Raw genomic sequence first — 19,499 nt, 5'->3', positions numbered from 1 at the left:
AGCACACACACACGCACACCGCTGTTACGCACCCACACACACACGCACACACACCACTGTTACGCACCCACACACACCACATTGTGTATTAAATCGAGTAATAGAGTGTAATAAAGTGCATTATAATGTATTATAGTGTATTAGACTGTAATAGAGTGTATTAGAGTGTATTAGACTGTAATAGAATGTAATAGACTAATCGACTGTAATAGAGCGTATTAGACTGTAATAGACTGTAATAGAGTGTATTAGAGTGTATTAGAGTGTATTAGACTGTATTAGAGTGTATTAGACTGTATTAGAGTGTAAGAGTGTATTAGACTGTAATAGAGTGTATTAGAGTGTATTAGACTGTAATAGACTAATCGACTGTAATAGAGCGTATTAGACTGTAATAGACTGTAATAGAGTATATTAGAGTGTATTAGAGTGTATTAGAGTGTAATAGAGTGTATTAGACTGTATTAGAGTGTATTAGACTGTATTAGAGTGTAAGAGTGTATTAGACTGTAATAGAGTGTATTAGAGTGTATTAGAGTGTATTAGAGTGTATTAGAGTGTATTATAGTGTAATAGAGTGTATTATAGTGTATTATAGTGTAATAGAGTGTATTATAGTGTAATAGAGTGTATTATAGTGTAATAGAGTGTATTATAGTGTATTATAGTGTAATAGAGTGTATTATAGTGTATTATAGTGTATTAGAGTGTAATAGAGTGTATTATAGTGTATTATAGTGTATTAGAGTGTAATAGAGTGTATTATAGTGTATTATAGTGTAATAGAGTGTATTATAGTGTATTAGAGTGTAATAGAGTGTATTATAGTGTATTAGAGTGTATTATAGTGTAATAGAGTGTATTATAGTGTATTAGAGTGTAATAGAGTGTATTATAGTGTAATAGAGTGTATTATAGTGTAATAGAGTGTATTATAGTGTAATAGAGTGTATTATAGTGTATTATAGTGTAATAGAGTGTATTAGAGTGTAATAGAGTGTATTATAGTGTATTAGAGTGTAATAGAGTGTATTATAGTGTAATAGAGTGTATTATAGTGTAATAGAGTGTATTATAGTGTAATAGAGTGTATTATAGTGTATTAGAGTGGACGCAGAGCACAAGGAGGACATCTGGCGCATTCTGCCCAACTTCATGATTTGATGTGCAAGGGGCGTGGTCAATATGTAAACAACCAATCAGGGTGCAGAATAAAGCGACGGTCACGCGCATCAGGGATTTTAAGTCTAGAACCTGAACCTGGGCTTTTTCTTTACATTTAGATCAGTTCACATTGTCCTATAAACGCTGTTTATAACGGGCCAGTGCTTTAACGTGTGTGTATATATGTGTGTGTGTGGTGTGTGTGTATATGTGTATGTGTGTAGTGTGTGTATATGTGTATATGTGTGTGTGTGTAGTGTGTGTGTGTAGTGTGCGTATATGTGTGTAGTGTGTGTATATGTGTGTGTGTATATGTGTATATGTGTGTGTAGTGTGCGTATATGTGTGTGTATGTATGTGTGTGTGTGTGTGTGTGTGTATATGTGTGTAGTGTGTGTATATGTGTGTGTGTATATGTGTATATGTGTGTGTAGTGTGCGTATATGTGTGTGTATGTATGTGTGTGTGTGTGTGTGTGTGTATATGTGTGTAGTGTGCGTATATGTGTATGTATGTATATATATATATGTGTGTGTGTGTAGTGTGTGTGTGTGTGTGTAGTGTGTGTGTGTGTTTACCTGGATCTTCTGCAGGTATGACGGCGGGATGTAGCCGGTTTCTCCGGAGCTACAGCGGGATCCCAGCCACCAGTGCAAGCTGCTTCTCTCCACAATCACAAAAGTCTCTCCGGCCGCGAACGGCATGGAGTTCGGCTCCTGTGAGTTAAAGGCGTACAGCGACCGATACATGGCGCTTCTCAGTGTCACAATAACTGTAATTAAAGTCACTAGTTTTCTGCACCGCGCTGTTCGCACATGATAAAGTTACTCCGTTGATTTCACCGCAGGAGCAGAATCAGCTCATCACACGCCTGTAAACACCGCAAGGGGCGCGCACGCAGGGTCGTGCGTGCGCATACACGCCCACTTGCGCAGTGTACGGGGGCGCGCACGCAACGTCAAGCTTCACTAAAATGGACGATGTTTTTTTTTTTTTTTTTAATGTTTATTATATATATATACAATTCGCTTTAATACATACAATGAAAACCATAAAAAAATAAGTGTATCGACTTAATATTTTATAGGAACAGTGTTTATTTATTTCTCGAGATTTTAATAAACAATTAAACCAGACTTATTTTGTTTCGCTCGTCGAATACCGCCGGATGTTGTCACCGGAAGTGTGCAACGCGGGATTGTGTCCCCCGTGCTGAACGTGTAATCAGTTCCGCTATGGCAGCGCCGGCGTGTGTGAGATTATTTCTGCACGGATCACATTGTGGCTTTCGGTTATGTTCGACATCTCTCCGGAGATTCACGAGGTATTTCAGTGTTTAATCACTACAGGAGTGTGTGTGTGTGTGTGAGTTGAGTGAGTATATCATGATGACCTCTGTCAATAATCTCAGGTTTTACAGACTGCGTCATCACAATCATGCTGTATTTAAATAATGATATAAATATAAAACATATATATTGTCTGGCTTTGTGCACAGTGATATTATTGTTTATTAATTTGAAGTTAAAATCTGCTCCACTTTGATTACATCTGATTAATGGCCGCATGACTGGACCCTGCAGCCCGGTTCTGACCCGCAGCCACAGGCTCGGCCCGGCGGATGATGAGTTGTACCAGCGCACCACGGTGACGGTGATGCAGAAGGATCCAGGCAGCGGCCCCATCATCTACAGCTACAGTTCACAAGGATTCAACATCGACGGGAACAAAGTGATCGGACCGTGTGCTGTGGTTCCTCCTGCTATTCTGCAGTGGAACGTGAGGAGAAACTCTACAGTGGTGTGTGTTTCATAGGAAATGTAGAATGTGACCTGATGTGTGTGTGTGTGTGTGTGTGTTCTTCTGGCAGGTGGGAAGTCATGCAGACATAACAGTGGAGAGTTTGTCTCTGTTCTACCTGCTGGAGCCACGCATAGGTACCACAATCCAGAGCCCTGTCCAAATGAACCATGTCTTTCTCTGCATGGGCTTCTCCTAAAATGTGTGTGTGTGTGTGTGTGTGTGTATAGAGGTGTTGGTTCTGGGTACAGGAGCCCGTACAGAGCGTTTGGACCCCAACGTTCTGTCTTTCATCAGGAAAAAAGGCATCGCAGTGGAAGTGCAGGACACGGTGAGGACACTTTCTCTCTCCCATCGTTATTATTAGTTCATCCATCCATCAGTCCAGTGAATGTTATTAGTCTCCTCAAACACTACATCCTGTTTCAGAAGGTCACTTTATTTAACAGTTCTCAGGTGCCACTACTTCCAAACAGCGAGTGGAAATTTAACACTGTTCTCTAAAATATGGGGAAGAAAAGCTGAAATGATTCAGGACTGTAAGTAGGTTATATTAATACAGTACAGGACTCACTCTGCTTCTTCTTCTGTTGTAGCCCAATGCCTGCGCCACCTTTAACTTCCTGACAAGCGAGAGACGAATCACTGCAGCTGCTTTGATTCCACCCCCTTTGCCGTCTGCAGTGTCATCAGAGTGACGTGTGTGTGTGTGTGTGTGTGTGTGTGTTACTGTAAAACTCTGTACAATAAATGTGTTTCTGTATAGCTGTGTATCAGAACCCTGTTTATTTGCAATAAAATGTTTCATTTGTCTTTAAACTCAAGATTTCTAAGACAAATAAAATGAAATTGTTTATATGATGATGTGATAAACTGGTCCTGAATAAAACAAATGTATCATATATCAGTACAGTACAGTAGCATTATGATTTAATAGGAGAACAGAGGAACTGTGTCTGTCTGTCTGTCTCTCTGTCTGTCTGTCTCTGCCCTGATGAATAATGTTCACTATTATTTATATATTATTTGGTTCATTGTGCCTCAAAACTGCTGTGATCATATCATCCCACCCCTGTGTGTGTGTGTGTGTGTGTGTGTGTGTGTGTTTGTTGTTGTCCCAGTCAGAGTGATTGCTGTTATCCTTTATTAACCTCTTTCTCTGTTGGCCAGTCACTCATCTCATCTCTCTCTGTCTCACATGGCTTTGTCCTTCTCAGAGCTCAGAGCTAATCTCTCTCCAGGATAATGGGAGGCTTTAATCAGAATGAGTTACTGATTAATATTAATACTACTAATAATAATATTAGCAGGTGTGTATCTGAGGCTTAATCACAGTTTTTTTTAATGTTTGCAGTATTTAAACACTTCACTTGTGTTCACACAGACGGTAGAACTGTGACCTTTATTATAACACCAGTTTTTAAAAGTGTGTGTGTGTGTGTGTGTGTGTGTATGGTGTATGCTTTAATCTTCTGTGTCAACCTCAGACTCTCTGCGGAAATCTTCGAAGCTGAACTCTGTCCCTGTCATGCGCTTGAAAAGATCCTTAATGTCCTCACACTCCATGTCGTAGTGTGTGGTGGCGTCGTAGGAGCGTGACACAAAAACCTGAATCCAGAAACACACACACAACAATAATTAATATTAATATTATTTTGTTATAGTTATTGCTGATTATATATGTTAAATAATGGTCTTCTTGATTGGACATGACTTTGGTTGACAGTGTGTAGGTTACCTGACTCCGCCTCCCATCATCTGAGGGAACCATGATGTTGCTGATGGAGACAAACCTGCAGGATGAAAAATATTTACTCTCAGTATATTAAACCTACACATTGTGAATATCTGACATCATTGTAAGTTAATATAACTACTGTACATACTGTCTCTACACAAAAACTGATGTATGTCCATGAGTCATGTTGAGTGTATGAGTGTGTGTCCATGTGATGATATGTTTAAATTCATGTGTATGTGATGGATTTACTTCTCCATGATAGGTTCAAGCAGCGCCAGTCCCGGCTGCACCTCCTTCTCCGGGTTACTCGTCTCCACGCTGGTGCTCACTACAGCAATGTACTTCCCTTCAGGAGCCACGTTGTGAGTGAAGGACATCAAACACACATAGATGTCTGTATAGAGCGGCACAAGCTGGGTCAGTGATGACACAGTGACTCAGGGATGCGTCTCTCTCTCTCTCTCTCTCTCACACACACACACACACACACAAGCATCACCACTTTTCCCTAATCTACATGTAATGTTCATATGACGCCCCAGTGCGCCTTCATGTGCATCTGATTTGTATAAATCACACAACAGCTAATAAAGACCAGAGGACAATATAAGGAAAGAAATGTCCTGAAATTGAGGATAAGAATTACATTTAAGACGCTTTTGTTTGGCGAAAACAAATAAACCTAACAAAACCATTTTCTAGAAGATTCCTGTTTTGTTTGTTTTTCCTACCTGATTTCCTGTGCACCTGCGTCTGAGGTATGATGATCTGGCACGAGTTGGCATCGTGAGTGTTTTTGATTGGATGGTTCAGCAGGCAGATGACCCTAATGACCCGCCCCATTTTCTTCACCCGGTTGGGGACGTAGCTGGGATCACACAGGAGCTGCTTACATCGGAAAAGCTGAAAAATCAGCCACATAAACAGTTCAGAGACAAAAAGAAAAGTGTTTATTTATTTATTTATGAAAAGTTTTATATTTATTTATTTGTGGCAATACTGTGTCAATAAATTCTGTGAATAAATATGGTGATGTATTGTATATGCCGTTGAAGTGATTATTGCTGACTTCTCTTCACCTCTTCCTGAGATTTTACAGCTGCCACTTTACCATTCTCCATTATGATGTCATCGACATGGCGGTTCAACATGTATGTGCCTCCATGCTGAGCACTCAGCCTGTTAAACACACACACATAGAACATATGTGACTGAAAGTGTTAGTCAGTTTGGCTTGGCTTCAGTTCCTGTCAGTCACAGTGACAGCACAGAAGTCGTGGTCTTCTGAAGGCTTTTTGCTTGTTTGTTCCCATGACATTATCCTAATATCTCACTTCTTTATAATGATTCTGTATTTATAGTGTTTACCTTGCAAAGCCCTGCAGAAGCTCCCCGAGTCCATACAGTGGATACAGATAAGGACTGTGATCGTACCGAGCCACAGACTCAGAGTACATCCGAATCCGCTTGATGGTCTGCAGACATGGCTGGTCCAGATAACTGCGCACACACAGACACACACACTATACCATGTTGCCATTTTTAGGTCCTGATCTGTGTGTATGTGTGTGTGTGTGTGTGTGTGTGTGTGTGTACACTAACTCATCAGTGCTGTACAGAGCCAGTGCATGTCCAACAAACTCTACTACGTCCAGACCCAAATCAAAATGGCGGAACACGTCCATCATGGTGGTCCGGTGCGGGTCCATGTCCTGGTGCGTGCGGGGGTCATGCTCCTCAAAGTTCAGGATGAAGAGGAGAAGCTTCCGGAACCTTCTCTTATCAAACATGCCCATCAAATCTGTCCAAAAAAAAAAAAATCAGCATAAATTTAATCTTATTTATAAAATGGAATAAATGGTCGGGTTTCTAGAACACGCTCTTTCTATTCCTAAGATTTTCTTTAACTATGCAGAAGTTCTTTAAAGCAGAATCTCAGAAAAGAGAATTAGTTAAAAATGCTTTATAATAAAATCTAGATATCTTAAAAAAAAAAACTTGAAAAAAAAAATTAAGATGATATTTCTGGTTGTTGTTTTCCAATCTGGGGGGCACGGTGGCTTAGTGGTTAGCACGTTCGCCTCACACCTCCAGGGTTGGGGGTTCGATTCCCACCTCCACCTTGTGTGTGTGGAGTTTGCATGTTCTCCCCGTGCCTCGGGGGTTTCCTCCGGGTACTCCGGTTTCCTCCCCTGGTCCAAAGACATGCATGGTAGGTTGATTGGCATCTCTGGAAAATTGTCCCTAGTGTGTGATTGCGTAAGTGAATGAGAGTGTGTGTGTGTGTGTGTGTGTGCCCTGTGATGGGTTGGCACTCCGTCCAGGGTGTATCCTGCCTTGATGCCCGATGACGCCTTAGATCCCCGTGACCCGAGGTAGTTCGGATAAGCGGTAGAAGATGAGTGAGTGAGAGAGTGTTTTCCAATTCTATGACAACCAATGAAATATTTTTTTTTACAGCTGATCTGGAATTTAAAGAACAGATTCGGGCGAGTGAACATGTTGGACAAACAAAATCTAGTATCGACGTTTACAGGATATAAATTTCCAGAATAAAATTTCTAGATCAGGTCGGAATTCTAGTTTCACTCGTAGTTCAGGGAATTAAAGTATTTATTCTAGTCATTCTCTGACATGTCCGAATTCCTTGCTATGAATAAAAAAATAAACAAACAAACAAACAAACAAACAAACAAATAAATAAATAAATAAATGGAGTATGTGCTGTGTGGTACCTGAAGCGTGGACATCTGCCTCTGTGATGGGAACTTTGTGAATTTTTCCACCTTTGAACACGTAACTGCCCTCGATGACTTTGAAGTCCAAATATCGCGTCACCTCCGTAAACAGCAGCATCTTCACCAGCTGTCCTGTAACACGTTACGGAGTGACGCACAGCACACTCATGAACACCGCTGTGATCAGGACTGGAGGACAAAATTACAGGTAATATTTTGTGCTCGTGTTTGTCTCACCGTTAGAAAACATAAACTTTGGAATAAGGTCAACATTCCACTCCTTGCCTCGTCCCATTCCTTTAGGAGGCCCCGGAACCTGGAACTTCTTATAAAGCTGTGTGACACAATAAACACGGATCATTAACAGTATGCAGCTAAACTTTAGAGTCCAGGATAGAGCAACTACAGCAGGTGTGAAGTTCAGACCTCCTCCAGAGGTGAGATGGAGGCGCTTTCTCCTCCATAATACGGGTTCTGGTCTATGTGAAGAACCTTTTTCCCGCAGATGGACAGCAGACAGGACAGGATGCATTCCTATGGATCATGAGGGCCATGTTTACTCACAGCACATACTGGATCTGGACTCACTCACATCTTTTTTATTAAATACGATCTTTTAGCAAGTGTGTGTGTGTGTGTGTGTGTGTGTGTGTGTGTGTGTGTGTGTGTGTGTGTGTGTGTGTGTGTGTGCAGGATTACGACCCCTAATCCAGCATAAGGCTCAATAAGTTTCTGTCAGGATAGTCAGGATACAGCTTCATTAAGATTTGTGTCAGCTGTAATGAGAGAGATTATTTTTTGCTCAGACTCTTTTTAAGGAGATAAATCAGGACTTTGCACACTATATTGAACAGGAGAATTATAGTAATAGCAGCAGGCATGCAAACACACACACAAACACACACACACAAACACACAAACACACACACACAAACACACACACACACACACACACACAAACACACTTATATTGAGGTGTAATAGTATTTTACACCTTAATATAGTCAGAGTCTCTGATGGAACCTAAAAATCTACAGAAACAATATATAAAAGTGTAATTAGTTAATAAAGTAAGTAAAATAGCAACAGAAGAGAGAGAGAGAGAAAGAGAGAGAGAGAGAGAGAGAGAGAGAGAGAGAGAATTCTGTCAATCACTATTTTTGTCTTTATAGACTATCATCACAGTAGAATGTCTATAAAGACAATCACTACTTTTTTAAATACAGATTTTAGTTTTAAGTTGAAATGTATTCTTGTTCTACATCAGATAGACTGGAGGTATCATAAAGAACAAGAAGATGATGATGACAATATACTGATGATGATGATGATGATGATGATGATCATCATCATCTTCATCTTCATTTTCTTACCTTGAGCCCAGTGCCCAAGACAATGACATCGAAGTCAGGCATGCTGAATCTATTGGAGCTTGGTGAAGCTGCTGCAGGTAGGTGTGTGTGTGTGTGTGTGTGTGTGTGTGTGTGCGAGTGATTGTGCGTCATCATCTCCATAAACACTGTATGATCCCATCAGTCATAATCCTCTCAGTGAAGAAGATCTTCCTGGGACATGAGGAAGAGTGTTGTTGTGCACTGAAGTGATACCTGAGAGCAGATTCACGTTCAACAGACAAAATAAGATTAAATAAATGGGTTAGAATTTTGATGTGTCCCAGATTTGTTTATGGAGAACTTTAGGCTGGATGAAATGAGAATTTTAATGACATAGGAAGAAAAATTGTCACTAAATTCATATGAAACTGGACTTAAAAACATGATGTAGAACTAAAAACCCCACAGAATAATAATAATAATAATAATAATAATAATAATAATAACTACATATCCCGTCATGCATTTCGGCAGGCTCGCGCTTCCGCTTTTATATGATGAAATTTTAACGAGTCTGAATTGAATTCTCTCACTATTAGAGACGCAGAATTACATCTCTTCGTAAACAACGATATCAACACAAACTTCATCAACAACATTTTCTTACTGGACTGTAAATAAATTACGCTACAAACCGATAGAACTTTAAAAGTGCGCGCGCGACCATTTATTTTCCACCAGTTTCCTCTTCCGCTGTTCAGCTTTGTGTGACAAACTCAGTGATGTCGGTAAGGACATGTCAATAAAGCACGTTTACTGTATTCATGTAAATTGTTTTGTCTATAACATGTCGGAGTTTTGTGTAAGGAGTAAACTGTGTGTGTGTGTGTGTGTGTGTGTGTGTGTGTGTGGGAGAGAGAGAGAGAGAGAGAGAGAGGGAGAGAGTGAGTGTCTGTGTGTGAGAGTGTATGTATGTATGTGTGTGTGTGTGTGTGTGTGTGTGGGAGAGAGAGAGAGAGTGAGTGTCTGTGTGTGAGAGTATATGTATGTATGTGTGTGTGTGTGAGAGAGAGAGTGTGTGTGTGTGTGTGTGTGTGTGTGTGGGAGAGAGAGAGAGAGTGAGTGTCTGTGTGTGAGAGTATATGTATGTATGTATGTGTGTGTGAGAGAGAGAGTGTGAGTGTGTGTGTGTGTGTGTGGGAGAGAGAGAGAGAGTGAGTGTCTGTGTGTGAGAGTGTATGTATGTATGTGTGTGTGAGAGAGAGAGTGTGAGTGTATGTGTGTGAGAGTGAGTGTCTGTGTGTGTGTGTCAGAGAGAGTGTTTGTGAGTGTCTGTGTGTGTGAGAGTGAGTGTGTGTGTGTATGAGAGAGTGTGTGTGTAGTGTCTGTGTGTGAGAGAGAGAGAGTGTTTGAGAGTGAGTGTCTGTATGTGTGCGAGAGTGAGTGTCTGTGTGTGCGAGAGTGAGTGTCTGTGTGTGAGAGTGTGTGTGTGTGAGAGAGAGAGAGAGAGTGTGTGTGAGTGTATGTGTGTGAGAGAGAGAGTGTGTGTGAGTGTGTGTGTCTCACACTGATCTCACACTGGAGACTCCTTCACCATATCACACACACTTCTCAAAGAAAACTTCACCATATCAACAATTACACACTTTGTACACACTGTACACACTGTACACATTCAGGTGAATGAGCTGTTGCTATGAAAACGATAACATATGAGAGCGAGTGTGTTAATATGAAGCTGTGATGTATCAGAGCTGCTGTTAGAGAGAATCACAAGCTCTCGACCAATCAGAACGCAGAAGTCAGCAGTTAAAGCTACTTGTTTATTTTTTTTTTTTGATTGACTGGTGTTTTTTTCTGTGTTGTAGTTTTCCGGTGAAGACAGTCGGGATCGGCACTCCCGCATCCACGCTCGGAGTTCTCCAGGATTCCTTGAGCGTCTGGGAGAAACGATGGGGGGGATGGTGGTGGGTGTGGTCATCTTCTGTTTCTCATTCTACGTGCTCTTCACTAATGAGGTCAGTGAACAAAGATTTCACTTATTGGATTTAATATTGTGACGTGATTTATGTGGCCAAGTAACGTCATAAAGCTCATCGGGAAGCGTGTATCCGGCCACCTGACACATCACGATGAACGTCTCCGTATCAGCGATCTGATGGATGGAGCAGCAGCTGAGAGTTGTCTGTCGTCCGCAGGGCAGAGCGATTCGCACCTCATCCTCTCTGGATGAAGGACTCTCCAAAGTCATGACTCTTCACCCAGACACTTCTGTTGACCCCCAGAACAACGGGCACCTCGTTCACCTCTCAGCCTCTCTGCACACGGCTCAGGTACCGTACAAACAGCCAGGATATGTGTTCTCTTTATTAATAGACGTCAGTTCATCATGTGTCGGTGTTAATGAGATTCTCTCTCTCTCTCTCTCTCTCTCTCTCTCTCTCTCTCTCTCTCTCTCTCTCTACCTCTCTCTCTCCTTCTCTTTTTGTCTCTCTCAGCCTCTTTATGATCCAAACTACAGGGTTGCGGTTCAGGCGGTGAAGCTAAAGAGGAATGTCGAGATGTACCAGTGGGTGGAGTATCAGGAGTCACGGTGTGTTTTGAAACAAACAAAAAAATAAATAACAACAGCTCAAGCTTTGTCCTGAACCTCCTGCTCGTCTTTATGTCATGTCTTTGTAACAGGGACTACCAAGAGAACGGAGAATCTAAAACAGAGACCACGTACTCATACAGTGAGTTCATCTTCAACATTATATACATGTTTAAGTAAGAAGCTGTTTGTGTAACATGTATACAAGGAGTGAGTTAAAGATAGACACCCCCACCACCCCACCCAAAACATCTTCAGGACAGAGGAAATTACATTTTTATGTCACTTTATGTTGTGCTGTAATACAAAACTGACCATTGTCTGCACCGCATCACTCTGCCAGTGATCAGTTTCCTCTTACAGCACATTTTGTGTATTATTTTTAATTCCTTTTCTTGCTTTATTTCAGACACAGAGTGGAAGTCTGAGATCATCAACAGCAGACATTTTGATAAGGAGATCGGACATGTCAATCCCAGGTACAGCGTACCTTACGTGTCGATTTGTATGTTTTGCAACTTACTTATATACATGTATCTTTACATTGTTCACACACACACTCTCGTCATTGTGTTGTAGTGCGAAGGCGGTGGAGAGTGTCACTGTCGTCGCTCCTGACGTGTGGGTCGGCCATTTTTCTCTCTCAAAGGGTATTTATTTATTTATTTGTTTGTTTAGTTTACTGTTTCATGGACACTGTCACATCAGAACCTGAAATTTGTTTGTAAGTGTGAAGTGAATTTTCATTGTTATTCCAAAATGGCAGTGATGATAAACTCTGACCTCTAGTGGTGATGTACAGCTCTGGCGTTTATTAGCAGCTTCAGTGACTCTGATTAGATCATTTTTGCTTAGTGATTAAAGACACACTGGCTGTAGATTCATGTTCCACTTAACTGTAGGAAATAAATTACTCACTCTGTGTTTGTGTGTGTGTGTGTGTTTGTGTGTGTGTGTGTGTGTGTGTGGTTGTTACATGTTGTGTTCTATCTGCAGGCCTAATTGATCAGATTAATAATTTCCAGACTCTGAGTCTGAATGCACTTCCATTTATTGACCCGTTTCTCACAGTGTACCAAGATTATTTCTACCACACCGCCAACCCACGGAGGCCAGAGGTAAACACACACACACACATTCTCTGTGTATTACTTACATAATGACTGAGTGATGTTGGTGACATGTTCATGTGCGCCTGTGTGTAGGTAGGAGACGTGCGTGTGAGCTTCTCCTATGCCGGACTTAGTGGTGAAGGCTCGTTCCCTGGACCAGCACAGAAAGTTAGTCAATTCACCTTTGTCCTTATTATGCACCTGATATTTTCATCACATGATCTTTATTATATAGGTGTGTGTGTGTGTGCACAGGTGAGTGTGGTGGCGATGCAGAAAGAAGACAAACTGATGCCTTTTAAGACTAAATCAGGAGACACGCTGGAGATCCTTTACCTGGAGGAGCTCACACCAGAGGTACATGTGATTAAAAGCGATAGTAAGCGAAGTTTACACTGAAATTTTATATTTCAGTTTAAGTGTCTGATTTTAACTTTAGACTCCTAGCTTACTGAAAAATAATAAACTATTGTGTGTGTGTGTGTGTGTAGGAGGTCTTTGCTCGAGAACAGCATTATAACGTGATGAAGACGTGGGCTCTGAGAGCGGGTGGTTGGCTCCTCATGTTCATCGGGATCAATCTGACTATGCGCATCTTTTACACTCTTGGTAATTTACAAACCCCAATCCCCCCCCACACACACACACGCACAAAAGGTATATACTAGTAAACACAGCTTTGTGTCTGTGTGTGTATGACTCTGTGTGTGTATATATTACTTTTCCACTTATTACTTTTAACATATGGTAGTGTGTTATTGACCATAGTGTTAATATTGTGTGTGTGTCTGTGTATAGTGGACTGGGTCCCTGTCCTGAGAGAGCTGGTGTCTGTGGGTGTGAAACTCTTTGCGATGTGTGTGTCCTGCTCGCTCTCTCTCCTCACCATCTCCCTCGGCTGGCTGTTTTATCGCCCCCTGGTGGGCACACTGATTGCTGCAGTTGCCCTTCTGCCCATCCTCATCGCACACGCTCGTAAAGCCGAGAAAAAACATCAGTGACAACTAATAGACAGTGGACGGTGAATTCACATACAACTTCAACTACTGCTGCTCATCTCTCACACACACACACACACACACAAAATATACAGAACACAGCACTATGGTGACTTGAAATACAACAGGAGTGTGAATTCGTGATTCTGGAATACTCTGTTCTGGACTGATGTTAAAAGCCAAAGCTAAACACATCTCAGTCATATGTATTATGTTCATTTTTTTAAAGATACACAGTTACAGTTAAATCTCTCTCAGCACCAGCTCACTCAGGCAATTTTGCTCATTTATAAGCTAAAAATTAATTGCAGGTAAGTTCCTGTGGTTTGGAACAATAAAACCTGGGGACGTGCTGTTAGAGGAACACGACGAGCTTCGGCGTTTGAACAGTAACAGCGCTTGGCATCAGGCTGCACCACGTCACCTCACTGCTAATTTATTTATTTTTAGCTTTGTAGCATCCGTTGTATTCCTTCTGTTTGACCGATCAGAATCCAGCTGTACTGAGGTGTAAAGTGTGTCTAAGTTAATATTGCAATACAAACTGTGCCATTAGCTATGATTATTCCTTCATCTGATTGACTTTATTTCCTTCTAAAGAAAGTTATATGATGTTTTGGGTATGAAAATTAAAAACATTCAACCCCTTTTTATTTGGATACCGGATTGGCTTCAAATGTTCATGATGCAATAACGCTTGTCTGTCATGTGTTGTGAAAAGAAATTAAAATCTTTAAGATTGTTGTCATGCTACAGTGACCTTTTCCCAAGTCAGTTTCCCCTTAAATGCGTTTAAGATGCTTTTGAGAAAAAATGTTGGCATGGCAATTAAATGAAAGGCGAGAAAGACGCTCGTGAGTTTCTAAAAAGTTTTTCTTTAATAGACAAAGATACCAAATTAGGTTTCTGTTTGTTTTGAAAGAAAGAGAAAAAAGAAACCAAAATAAAAAAACAAAACAAAAAAATAAATGTTTCAAGTCTTGTCCAAGTGTATGCATTTCAGAAACCACACAAACTGTTGTGTCTTTTCTGTACTGCACATTGGTCCTGATCTTTTTTTCTTCATTGCATATTCATAATCCAAAATAACTGCATGGGCTATCGGTCACAGTGAAACATCACCGATACAAACACCTAGCAAATACACAACTCCAACGTTTCTCCGTTTACCGTTGGCTCGGCACGAGTTTATATGGCGAATTTAATAAGGGGGGTGTGTGTGTGTGTGTGTGTGTGTAAAAGTACAATAGAACAGCATAGCTCCTGATCTGCCTCTTTAAATACTGACAAAAAACAAAACTTTCCGTTACTGGTTTCGCTTAAAAGACGTAATTTTTTTAAAAAAGCGGTTTAACGGTTGAGCACAGTCATTTCAGGCAGGCTGACTGGGGAGGGGGAAGGGGTGTGGCTTATGTTCAGCCCCTCCCACCCTGCATAATGAGCGCAGAGTCCCGTTCGAATTTACAATAAGAGGCATTTGTTGCCCTTTTTGCCTTTCCTGGCCTGCAGCGCCGCCCTGGTGGCCATCTCAAACACCTCCCGCACGCCGTCCTTCGTCTTGGCCGAGCATTCCATGTAGCCAAAGGCGTAAATCCGGTTCGCCATGTCGCGGCCCTCCTCCGCTTTCACTGGCTCCTACAGAAAGACAGACAGAGAGAGAGAGAGAGAGAGAGAGAATGAATAATTAACATACAGCAAACCAGAGAAATCTTTAAAAATATTTAGATCAGTAGTCGTCTTTCATTCAGTTCTTAACCATTGGTATGATTCTCATTGTTACACACCATCTATTAATAAATAAAATCTATATAGTTTTGTAATCCTTTCTTTTTTTTTTTTTTTTTGTTGTGAAAATCAGGTACCTGCTTCATCTTGGCTAGCTCACGGCGTGTGTGTTCATCGTTGCGCAGGTCCTTCTTGTTGCCCACCAGTATGATGGGGACATTGGGGCAGAAATGTTTCACCTCAGGAGTCCACTTTTCCGGAATGTTCTCTGTACACAGAAAACCTCAAATAGTCACATGATAGCAAGCATTCGTTTTTTTCCTATAGAAAGATGTGAGGAGGAGCCACACACAGTTGGGCGTGGCTTTAACCCCATATATAAACAGACATTTTGGGAACCAAGCTGTACATTTTTCTAACCAATCCTGCCAGGTTTGCTGATATTAGCCAGCTAGCTTGAGGAGGTAATATTGTGGATATTTATACTTAGAGTAAACAGTGTAAAAATATTATATTGCTAGATGCAGTGGAAAAAAGTCAACAGTAAATTTAAATTCCTGTCAGGTTAGCTCATACTAGCTAGCTGAGTAGCATTAGCATTAAAGATTAAACATGTAGAAATTACATGTCTGTGAGAAATCCTGTCAGGTTAGCTCATGTTTGCTAGCTAAATGGGTAGCATTAGCATTCAAGATAAAAAATGTAAATAATTATTTAAAATCCTGTCAGAAATCCTTTCAGGTTAGCTCATGCTAACTAGCTAGCTAAATGAGTAGCAGTAGCATTAAAAATTAAAAATGTAAATAATTACTTAAATTCCTGTGAGAAATCATGTCAGGTTAGCTCCTGCTAGCTAGCTAGCTGAGTAGCATTAAAGATTAAAAATGAAAATGAAATTAGTCAGAAATCCTGTCAGGTTAGCTCATGTTTGCTAGCTAACTGAGTAGCATTAGCATTCAAGATTAAAAATGTAAATAATTATTTAAAATCCTGTCAGGTTAGCTCATGCTAGCTAGCTAAATGAGTAGCATCAGCATTAAAGATTAAAAATGAAAAAATTTAATTAGTCAGAAATCCTGCCAGGTTAGCTCATGCTAGCTAGCTGAGTAGCATTAGCATTAAAGATTAAAAATGTAAAAATTACATTTCTGTGAGAATCCTGTCAGGTTAGCTCATGTTTGCTAGCTAACTGAGTAGCATTAGCATTCAAGATTAAAAATGTAAATAATTAATTAAAATCCTGTCAGAAATCCTGTCAGGTTATCTCATGCTAGCTAGCTGAAGCATTAGCATTAAAGATTAAAAATGTAAAAATTCTATTTCTGAGTGAATATCCTGAGTGAATTAACAGTGGAAACTATTAATGGGACAAAATGAAACCTTTTGTTTAGCTTTTTTTTTTTTCCTTTTCCCAGCTGTGAAAGTTATGATCAGTTGTAAATTTTACACAAAGGTAGTCTCAGAAATTGTCAGAAGTAAAGAAACAAATGTAAAATAAAGTGAAATGTTAAATGGAGACGAGGAAGTGTGAGAGTGAAGATTGAGGATGAGGATGATTTGTAGTGCACTGTGTGATTTAGGTGTTGTTGGGTGAACACTGTACCGAGACTGTCAGGACTGTCGATGGAGAAACACATGAGGATGACGTCAGTGTCCGGGTACGAGAGAGGACGGAGACGATCGTAATCTTCTTGTCCTGCCGTGTCCCATAGTGCCAGCTCCACCTACACACACACACATGTACATTAATCTTCTACTCTTCCTCAGGTAAGCTGTGCTTTTGCCAGTGAATAGAAAATTAAAATGTATCTAATCTTTAACTGTGTCCATGATAACGAGTTTGTGCATGATAATAACTCAGATAAACAATCATCACTGCTCTAACCTCACAGTCTTTACACCTGCATTGAGGTCTTTGAGCTGAGATTTGACACTCTCTAACCATGACAACTCTCACCTGTCCTAGCTATCTCACTTAACCAATGAGGCTACGTTGACGTTCTCAGTAATGCAGAAGACACTGAAGCCAGGCCTGCCGAGGAGGTTCGTTTGTTCTCAAGATATTAGCTAATTGAAGTGGGACATCATAGCACACTGCATAACACCTACATGTACGCCTGTGGTCTGTTTTACCTGTTTGCCATCCACCTCGATGTCAGCCACGTAGTTTTCAAACACGGTGGGCACGTACACCTCAGGGAACTGGTCCTTACTGAAGACGATGAGGAGGCAAGTCTTCCCACATGCACCATCTCCAACAATCACCAGCTTCTTACGGATCGCAGCCATCTCTCTAGATGAACACAGCATCCGTGTTACAAACAACAACCGGAACACATTCGCTGGATAGATGGAGGTATGCAAAATTCTACAAAAGGGGCTGGATTTTATTTTTCTCTAGGAAATGTTCTAAACGCAACCCATTATAACGACGACAACGCTAAAAGACGTTACATCTAGCTCTCTTGATTGTATTATTATATCATTTGTTCTGTTTACACTTAATTAACACTAGGGTGTTTACAGTGGGTTTAATATGGGATGTGGTAGCCTAGTGGTTAAGGTGTTGGACTACCAATCGTAAGGTTGTGAGTTCGATTCCTACGTCCACCAGGTTGCCACTGCTGGGCCCCTGAGCAAGGCCCTTAACCCTCAATTGCTCAGTTGTATAAAAATGAGATAGAAATTGTAAGTCACTCTGGATAAGGGCGTCTGCTAAATGCTGTAAATGTAAATTAAAACACACTTTCACTATTCTATGTACACCATACTAATATTATTATTTTATTACTACTTCTACTATAGTAATTAATGAATCAATAATAGCAGCAACAAAAAAGGAGAAAATATGTAAATGTAATAAAAGTACAATAACTAAAATATAATTTACCACTGATAGTCATTTAGGTATTTAAGTTTTACATGTCATACTTTATCTGATTATAGTTATATTTAATGTCCATGAAACAGTTTAGTTCCTCTGGCCTCTTTATCCTCTCTCTTCATATTAATAAAATAATGCAAAAGAGTGGAAAATCACCTGTTCTTAAGACAACAGAAAGCTTAATTACAGCTTCACCATTGACTGAAGTTGACATTTCTCCTCATCATATCAACATATAAACCATATAAATGTTTTTTATTCAGTCCCAGTGAATGAGCTGTTACTATGGAAATGATAACGTGTTAAGTGCATTAAATATAAATAAAATTGATTTGCAGCTGCACTAAAGTCAATGCTGCTGGTCTAGAAAATTAACACCTGGCGACCAATCAAAATGCAGAACTGAAGTGTCGTGGAATTAATTATAATAAAGTAGCAGAAGTAAATAATCTGCGACTATATGTATTGCAAAGTTAAGCAAGGAAAAGGAAGTACTTAAACATGGTATGGTGTCGTAAAGTTTCATTAGTGTATAAGGATATTTCTCTGCAGAATTCTACACAATAAAATTAACAAAATGTTAGAATACGCTTAAATGATAAGCTTGTAGCTCAAACCTATCATTTAGACATATTGAATGATTTCTGTGTAATACGATTTCACCATATTAGTGTGTTTTAAATACCGAGATACCGTCAGATATTTTTCCTCCGGAGCCAAAAACCGTGACAGCAAGTAATCTGACAGGAAATAAGCCTCTTTATAAAGCACATTTAAACTAACAAACTATTTATTACAGTGGGTTTAATTCTAATCCTACAGCTCGGATATGTTTTAGTATATAAAGTGACTTTGGTCATTAAAATGATTTATTACATAAACAAATAAACAGTGTCGAAACTTGGGGTTAAATCTGTTTAACGCTCTTTCTGCTACCAGATCAGGGACATTTAGGGTTAAAAGTCACATCTCTGTTTGTTCAAGGTCTAAACAAAATATCTACAATCTTAGATATTAGATGCTAATAATTTAGGGAATCTATTTAGCTTAGCTTAGCCTAGCTTAGCATAAGCCCCATAAGCGGAAGTGCGATATGTTCCGACGAAAACGGCCCTTTGTTTGGACGAATAAACTCTCAATCGCAGTCTTTCTACTAAACTGAAATACCGTTCAGGATGTCAGATCTCATCTTAAGCTAAATAAGACTCACATACAGACGATTTAAGTATTTTTGTTGGTAGTTTTTTCCCCTTTACCTTGTTTGATGCTTAGCGATCGAGTTTTTCCGGTCTCTCCCACCCTAAGCGTCAAAAGCACAACGGCGCAACTGTCACTACCGCGAACTCCAGCCCGATTCGCACTGCGCATGCGCACCCAGCAAGATTATTTCCGTTTAATGTACCAACCAAG

The 19,499-nt window shown here is 40.2% G+C and overlaps 5 protein-coding genes across 5 annotated transcripts in view; 2 read left to right on the top strand and 3 right to left on the bottom strand.

Moving 5' to 3' along the window:
• LOC132837793 (NCK-interacting protein with SH3 domain-like) overlaps positions 1–2,068 on the bottom strand; it is a 7,568-nt gene extending 5,500 nt beyond the window's left edge. The window contains exon 1 of the mRNA XM_060857662.1: positions 1,743–2,068. Coding sequence (XP_060713645.1) covers positions 1,743–1,913 — 171 coding nt within the window. The 5' untranslated portion in view covers positions 1,914–2,068. The remainder of the gene's footprint in view (positions 1–1,742) is intronic.
• A 267-nt stretch (positions 2,069–2,335) lies between these two features.
• ndufaf3 (NADH:ubiquinone oxidoreductase complex assembly factor) lies at positions 2,336–3,876 on the top strand. Its single transcript, XM_060857699.1, has 5 exons — positions 2,336–2,488; positions 2,748–2,943; positions 3,035–3,101; positions 3,195–3,295; positions 3,561–3,876. The coding sequence occupies exons 1-5, from the start codon at positions 2,400–2,402 to the stop codon at positions 3,660–3,662; spliced, it is 555 nt and encodes a 184-aa protein (XP_060713682.1). The 5' UTR covers positions 2,336–2,399; the 3' UTR covers positions 3,663–3,876.
• A 552-nt stretch (positions 3,877–4,428) lies between these two features.
• On the bottom strand, positions 4,429–9,674 carry zgc:112334 (uncharacterized protein LOC619199 homolog). Its single transcript, XM_060857674.1, has 12 exons — positions 9,473–9,674; positions 8,817–9,050; positions 7,870–7,977; positions 7,681–7,777; positions 7,441–7,575; positions 6,308–6,506; positions 6,074–6,205; positions 5,785–5,884; positions 5,437–5,608; positions 4,955–5,099; positions 4,703–4,757; positions 4,429–4,572 (listed from the first exon to the last, which is right to left on the bottom strand). The coding sequence occupies exons 2-12, from the start codon at positions 8,955–8,957 to the stop codon at positions 4,429–4,431; spliced, it is 1,428 nt and encodes a 475-aa protein (XP_060713657.1). The 5' UTR covers positions 8,958–9,050; positions 9,473–9,674.
• LOC132837804 (transmembrane protein 43) lies at positions 9,309–14,815 on the top strand. The gene is made up of 12 exons (XM_060857677.1): positions 9,309–9,565; positions 10,646–10,795; positions 10,976–11,110; positions 11,276–11,370; positions 11,463–11,512; positions 11,780–11,849; positions 11,950–12,020; positions 12,367–12,488; positions 12,576–12,650; positions 12,738–12,839; positions 12,974–13,091; positions 13,281–14,815. Exons 1-12 carry the CDS (start codon positions 9,560–9,562, stop codon positions 13,481–13,483), a joined length of 1,197 nt encoding a protein of 398 aa, XP_060713660.1. The 5' UTR covers positions 9,309–9,559; the 3' UTR covers positions 13,484–14,815.
• Positions 14,336–19,489, bottom strand: LOC132837815 (rho-related GTP-binding protein RhoA-B-like). The gene is made up of 5 exons (XM_060857698.1): positions 19,346–19,489; positions 17,339–17,498; positions 16,809–16,929; positions 15,343–15,473; positions 14,336–15,115 (listed from the first exon to the last, which is right to left on the bottom strand). The coding sequence occupies exons 2-5, from the start codon at positions 17,492–17,494 to the stop codon at positions 14,942–14,944; spliced, it is 582 nt and encodes a 193-aa protein (XP_060713681.1). The 5' UTR covers positions 17,495–17,498; positions 19,346–19,489; the 3' UTR covers positions 14,336–14,941.
• Between the last annotated feature and the right edge of the window lie 10 nt (positions 19,490–19,499).

This window comes from Tachysurus vachellii, chromosome 22, assembly GCF_030014155.1.
Source record: "Tachysurus vachellii isolate PV-2020 chromosome 22, HZAU_Pvac_v1, whole genome shotgun sequence".
NCBI classification, from domain to species: Eukaryota; Metazoa; Chordata; class Actinopteri; order Siluriformes; family Bagridae; genus Tachysurus; species Tachysurus vachellii.
The sequence above is the reverse complement of the archived record's forward strand: the minus strand, read 5'-3'. Positions and strand labels throughout refer to the sequence as shown.

Excerpts from the sequence above, each read along its gene's own strand:
- ndufaf3 (XM_060857699.1), top strand. The coding sequence starts at position 2,400 with ATGGCAGCGCCGGCGTGTGTGAGATTATTTCTGCACGGATCACATTGT. Across the intron at positions 2,489-2,747 it reads TCTCTCCGGAGATTCACGAG|CCCGGTTCTGACCCGCAGCC; the intron begins GTATTTCAGTGT and ends TGGACCCTGCAG. Across the intron at positions 2,944-3,034 it reads CTGCTATTCTGCAGTGGAAC|GTGGGAAGTCATGCAGACAT; the intron begins GTGAGGAGAAAC and ends TTCTTCTGGCAG.
- zgc:112334 (XM_060857674.1), bottom strand. The coding sequence starts at position 8,957 with ATGGAGATGATGACGCACAATCACTCGCACACACACACACACACACAC. Across the intron at positions 7,978-8,816 it reads TCTTGGGCACTGGGCTCAAG|GAATGCATCCTGTCCTGTCT; the intron begins GTAAGAAAATGA and ends CATGATCCATAG. Across the intron at positions 5,609-5,784 it reads CTGTAAAATCTCAGGAAGAG|CTTTTCCGATGTAAGCAGCT; the intron begins GTGAAGAGAAGT and ends CTGATTTTTCAG.
- LOC132837804 (XM_060857677.1), top strand. Across the intron at positions 11,111-11,275 it reads CCTCTCTGCACACGGCTCAG|CCTCTTTATGATCCAAACTA; the intron begins GTACCGTACAAA and ends TGTCTCTCTCAG. Across the intron at positions 11,513-11,779 it reads AGAGACCACGTACTCATACA|ACACAGAGTGGAAGTCTGAG; the intron begins GTGAGTTCATCT and ends GCTTTATTTCAG.
- LOC132837815 (XM_060857698.1), bottom strand. The coding sequence starts at position 17,494 with ATGGCTGCGATCCGTAAGAAGCTGGTGATTGTTGGAGATGGTGCATGT. Across the intron at positions 16,930-17,338 it reads TCGAGGTGGATGGCAAACAG|GTGGAGCTGGCACTATGGGA; the intron begins GTAAAACAGACC and ends GTGTGTGTGTAG. Across the intron at positions 15,474-16,808 it reads CGACAGTCCTGACAGTCTCG|AGAACATTCCGGAAAAGTGG; the intron begins GTACAGTGTTCA and ends TTCTGTGTACAG.